At 41.0% G+C, this 5,514-nt stretch overlaps 1 protein-coding gene across 3 annotated transcripts; it reads right to left on the reverse strand.

Annotated features, from left to right (window-relative positions):
- Window positions 1–275: 275 nt before the first annotated feature.
- On the reverse strand, window positions 276–4,811 carry LOC128614660 (uncharacterized). Of its 3 annotated transcripts, XM_053636192.1 has the most exons (3): window positions 3,979–4,811; window positions 3,780–3,876; window positions 276–660 (listed from the first exon to the last, which is right to left on the reverse strand). In XM_053636192.1, the coding sequence occupies exons 1-2, from the start codon at window positions 4,695–4,697 to the stop codon at window positions 3,789–3,791; spliced, it is 807 nt and encodes a 268-aa protein (XP_053492167.1). In that variant the 5' UTR covers window positions 4,698–4,811; the 3' UTR covers window positions 276–660; window positions 3,780–3,788. The 3 variants fall into 3 exon arrangements, with proteins under 3 accessions (XP_053492167.1, XP_053492165.1, XP_053492166.1); XM_053636190.1 differs by having other exon boundaries at window positions 3,780–4,803; XM_053636191.1 differs by lacking the exon at window positions 276–660 and having other exon boundaries at window positions 2,082–3,876; window positions 3,979–4,807.
- Window positions 4,812–5,514: the final 703 nt, after the last annotated feature.

Below are 5,514 nucleotides of genomic sequence, written 5' to 3' on the forward strand. Positions count from 1 at the left end.
AGTTCTAACTAAAATGGTGGTTTTGGAGCTCCACTTTGACTAAACATGTGTTCAGCCTGATTAGAGGACAATTGGACCCAGTTCGGCATCATCAACCAGTTAATCTCCAGTAGTGTTTAGGTCTCAGTAATGTCACTGAAAGGGGAAGGTGAATATGGTAATATGTGACTGTAACTGATTCCTCATTTTGCTGACTAAATTGGCTATATTCAATCGGCTTTGACAACTAAATCTGTAGATCTAGATTTCTTGGAACCTTTCCCCATAACATTCAATTCAATTCAATTTTATTTGTATAGCGCTTTTTACAATAGACATTGTCTCAAAGCAGCTTTACAGAAATATCAACATGGTATACAGATATTAAAGGTGCGAATTTATCCCAACTGAGCAAGCCACTGAGTGGCGACGGTGGCAAGGAAAAACTCCCTAAGATGTTTTAAGAGGAAGAAACCTTGAGAGGAACCCGACTCAGAAGGGAACCCATCCTCATCTGGGTAACAACAGATAGTGTGAAAAAGTTCATTATGGATTTATATGAAGTCTGTATGGCCTTAGGAGCAGCCGTAGTCCCAGCAGTCTGGAATTAAAGAAGATTTGAGCTCCATCCAGAGGCAGAAAGGATCTGGATCTCTAGTATCTCCATAAATTCATGTGGGGCTCGGCGAAAGGAGAGAGGGAGAAAAAAGATTATTATGACTGCGAAGTAGTAGAACAGAATCTAGTCAGGGTAGGCTTGAGTAAACAAATACGTTTTAAGCCTAGACTTAAACACTGAGACTGTGTCTGAGTCCCGAACACTAATAGGAAGACTGTTCCATAACTGTGGGGCTCTATAAGAGAAAGCTGTTCCCCCTGCTGTAGCCTTCACTATTCGAGGTACCGTCAAATAGCCTGCATCTTTTGATCTAAGTAGGCGTGGCGGATTATATAAAACCAAAAGCTCGCTTAGATATTGTGGCGCGAGACCATTTAGTGCTTTATAGGTTAATAAAAGTATTTTATAGTTAATGCGAGATTTTACTGGGAGCCAATGCAGTATTGATAATATCGGTGTGATATGGTCGTACCTTCTAGTTCTAGTTAGGACTCTAGCAGCTGCATTCTGGACTAACTGGAGCTTATTTATATTCCTACTGGAACATCCAGACAGTAAGGCATTACAGTAATCTAATCTAGAGGTGACGAATGCATGAACTAGTATTTCCGCATCATGTAGTGACAATATGTTTCTTATTTTAGAAATATTTCTGAGATGAAAGAAGGCTATCCTAGTAATATTATCTACATGAGCATCAAATGATAGGCTGGAGTCAATAATCACTCCAAGGTCTTTAACTGCTGCACATGATGAAACAGAAAGACCATCCAGAGTAACCGTGTGATCAGAAAGATTACTTCTAGCTACACGTGGGCCTAATAAAAGTATTTCTGTTTTATCAGAATTAAGTAGAAGGAAGTTAGTTAACATCCAATGTCTAATGTCCTTTACACAATCCTCAGCTTTACTAAGCTTCTGTCTGTCCTCTGGCTTTGCTGAAACATACAACTGTGTATCATCAGCATAACAGTGAAAGTTAATTCCATGTTTACGAATAATTTGACCTAGGGGTAGCATATATAAAGTAAAGAGCAGTGGGCCTAAAACAGAACCCTGTGGAACTCCAAAAGTAACCTCAGTACGCATGGAGAATTCACCATTTACATCTACGAACTGATAACGATCGGTCAGATAAGACCTGAGCCAGGAGAGGACTGTTCCCTTAATACCAACAACATTTTCTAATCTATCAAGGAGAATAGTGTGATCTATTGTATCAAAAGCTGCACTAAGGTCGAGTAACACAAGCAGAGAGACACAACCCTGATCGTAGGTCAGTAGAAGGTCATTTACTACTTTAACTAATGCTGTCTCTGTGCTATGATGAGGTCTAAACCCTGACTGATACATTTCATGAATGTTATTCCTATCTAAGTACGAGCATAACTGCTTTGCTACAACCTTTTCTAAAATCTTAGAGATGAAGGGGAGATTTGATATTGGTCTATAGCTGGACAATTGAGACGGGTCAAGATCAGGTTTTTTAATCAAGGGTTTAATAACTGCTAATTTAAGTGATTTAGGTACATAGCCAGTGCTTACGGAAGAATTGATTATATTTAGAAGTGGTTCAATTACTCCTGGACAAATCTGTTTAAACAAACATGTAGGTACTGGATCTAGTATACAAGTTGATGAATTGGCTGAAGAGATTAATGTAGCTAGTTTGGTCTCTCTAAGCGAAGCAAAATACTCTAAACATTGATCTGATATTGCTACATTGTCATGTAATGGGTTTGTTACAGTACTGTCCGGTTTTAATTTAATGGCCTGTATTTCACGTCTAATATTTTCAACCTTATCGATGAAAAATTTCATGAAATCTTCACTGCTATGTAATGATTGAGTGTTTCTCTCTGTAGTGGTTTTATTCCTAGTTAATTTTGCTACTGTGTTGAAAAGGAATCTAGAATTGTTTTTGTTGTCTCCTATTAAGGTGGAGAAATAGATTTTTCTAGCATCGCCAAGAGATTTCCTATATTTCAGTAGGCTCTCCTTCCATGCTGTTTGAAATATCACCAGTTTGGTTTGACGCCATTTACGTTCTAATTGTCGAGTTGTCTGTTTTAAGGTTCGCGTTTGATCGTTATACCAGGGTGCTAATTTTTTTTTCTCTAATTATTTTCCTTTTGAGTGGAGCCACTCTATCTAGCGTGTAGCGGAGTGTTGACTCCAAGCTTTCAGTCGCCTGATCGAGTTCTATGTGATCTGACGGTCATCCAAATCTAATTGATGTTTCTGCGAGGTTATTTATGAAGCTCGGTGCAGTAGCTGATGTGTAGGTACGTTTTACGCGGTAGCGAGGCGAGGTGGAAATATTATGATCAATTCATATTATGAACGAGATAAGATAATGGTCTGAGACAACTTCAGACTGCGGAAGAATGATAATATTTTCTATACTTAGTCCGTATGTTAGTATGAGGTCAAGAGTGTGACCACCATTATGAGTAGGCCCGATTACATTCTGATTAATCCCTACTGAATCTAAGATGGACACAACCGCTAATCTTAGAGGGTCTTCCAGGTTATCAAAATGAATATTAAAGTCTCCGACGATTAATGCTTTATCTACAGACACAACCAGGTTTGAGACAAAGTCTGCAAATTCACTAAGAAATTCAGTATATGGCCCTGGGGGTCTGTAAATAATAATTAGAGGAATTGACTTATTTTTTGTGGCTACATAACTTATACTGGTATAAAGAATTTCAAAAGAATTAAATTTATGCTTAGGTTTTTGTGTGACGACTAGATTTTTACTATGGATGAGACCAACACCTCCTCCTCTACCAGTTGAACGAGGCTGATGTACATAACTGTATCCAGGAGGACTGGCTTCATTTAATGCTATGTACTCGTTTGGTTTAATCCAAGTTTCTGTTAAACACATTAAATTACATTCCTGATCAGTAATGATGTCGTTAACAATAAGAGCCTTAGACGCAAGAGATCTAATGTTTAATAGTCCTAGCTTCAGATCAAAAGTGCTGGCTGTGCATTCAATATGATTTAATTTTATGTTAATTAGGTTACGAAGATAGACTTTCCGAGATTTTCTATATATTTGTATAGCTCGGGGAACAGACACAGTCTCTATAGTATGTACTACCGGTGCCGGATTTTTAATTGAACATTGATTATACTGAATGTTGTTATTATTGGAAGATGTACTTACGCTAGGCAGTCACTTGGAGTGTAGCGCCTTGGAAATGTTGTCTGATAGCAGTTCCGCTCCAAGGCTGCTGGGGTGCAGGCCATCAGGACGAAACAACCTAGGACGCTCCCAGAACAGATTCCAGTTATTGACAAACACCAGATTCTGCTCATTACACCAAGAGACTAACCAATCATTTAATGCTAGAAGTCTACTGAACTTTTCTGCTCCACGTCTGTATGTGGGAAGAGGTCCAGAGACGATGATCTTCGCGGTGGGTGATCTGCCTCGTACCGTCTCGATCTGGCTGGAGAAGTCCCTCTTCAGAACCTCCGTCTGCCGCAGCCTGGTATCGTTCGTCCCCGCGTGCAGCACAACCGCTCCAATGCGCTCGTCCTTCTTCAGGATCCCGGATACCTGCGCAGCGACATCAAGGACACAAGCACCAGAAAAACAGTGTGTGCGCACCTTACCTTTAGATGAGGCTACACGGACGTTCCGCACAATGGAGTCCCCGACGATCACAGCGTTGGGTCTGGTCTGGCGGAGAGGGGCGAAGCGGTTCCTGGTTGGAATCTCGAACACCGGAGGTGGAGAGGGTCCAGCCCGTGCCTTCCGCCGCTGGTTCACCCAAGGCCCAAGGTGTGTTGGCGCCGGCGTGACGGAGACCACGGCTGGGAAAGTCCTAGGTGCACGGTCCCTGCACAGAGAAACACATGGCGTAGAGGGGCTGGGAGTGGAAATACCACGCTGTGTGCTTACCTTGGATATGTGGGCAGAGGCACAAGATGTTTCCAGCGCAGTTTGTCGCTCCAGCAGCTGGGCCTGCTTGTCGAGTAGGCCGCGGATCTGCTTCTCCACATCCTCCAGTTCCAGCCGCACCATGTGAAGCTCGAGCGAGTCCTCATCTGCACTCAAAACCGGAGAGACAGCAGACATGTTTGTTTTTTTTTTTTTTAACAGAACAGTGGTAAGTGAGAAATGTGAAACGTAAACAAGGCTAGCGGTAGGTGATGCTAGCGGGCTACGGGCTACAAGCTAGTCACGAATGTTTAAAAAAAAAAAAAAAAAAAAACAGATCAAATTTAGCGACAGCGCAACGTTATGATTGTTTTATCTAAAGTAGTGTCAGTTATCAGTTAACATGCCAATAGTATTTTGCTCTTTCTCAGTTCCTTGAGAAAGAGCAAGGCAATGGTGGTCATATTATCCATCATTTCCATTTTTATATTTCCAAACAGCGAATAAGTCCTGTTGCTTAAAACAAACTAAAGCAAATAGAATCACTGGAAAACCACTGTGAGTAGCCTGATCACAGAACTGTCGTTTCAAAACAAGAACTGCAACCTAGGTGTTATCAAGTTTTTTTTCTCCAAAACAACTCAGAACAGTGCTGTGAAGAATTCCTGTTTTTAACCATTTAATGCATGAGCCTCGCTTTATAATTAGTGTCAGGCTTTTTAATGGGTTTCCTCTTCATGCTGAAATTATTTGGCATGTAGGGCAGTGACAGGTATTCAGTACATTTGACACCTTTACCAAATTATTGTAAATTAAAATAGTTCCAGTGATGATGGTTTCCAATGGTTTGCATCTTGCGGTAAGCATGTATTCACTCTGGTGAAGTCTTCTCTTGATTGTTGAGTTTGACAAGGATACACCTAACTCAGGGCGAGTGTTCTTGATCTGGCCAGCTGTTGTGAAGGGGTTTTCTTCACCAGGGAAACAACTGTCATTCGCTGTTTGTGGCGAATTG

The sequence above is a fragment of the Ictalurus furcatus genome, chromosome 11 (genome assembly GCF_023375685.1).
Source record: "Ictalurus furcatus strain D&B chromosome 11, Billie_1.0, whole genome shotgun sequence".
NCBI classification, from domain to species: domain Eukaryota; kingdom Metazoa; phylum Chordata; class Actinopteri; order Siluriformes; family Ictaluridae; genus Ictalurus; species Ictalurus furcatus.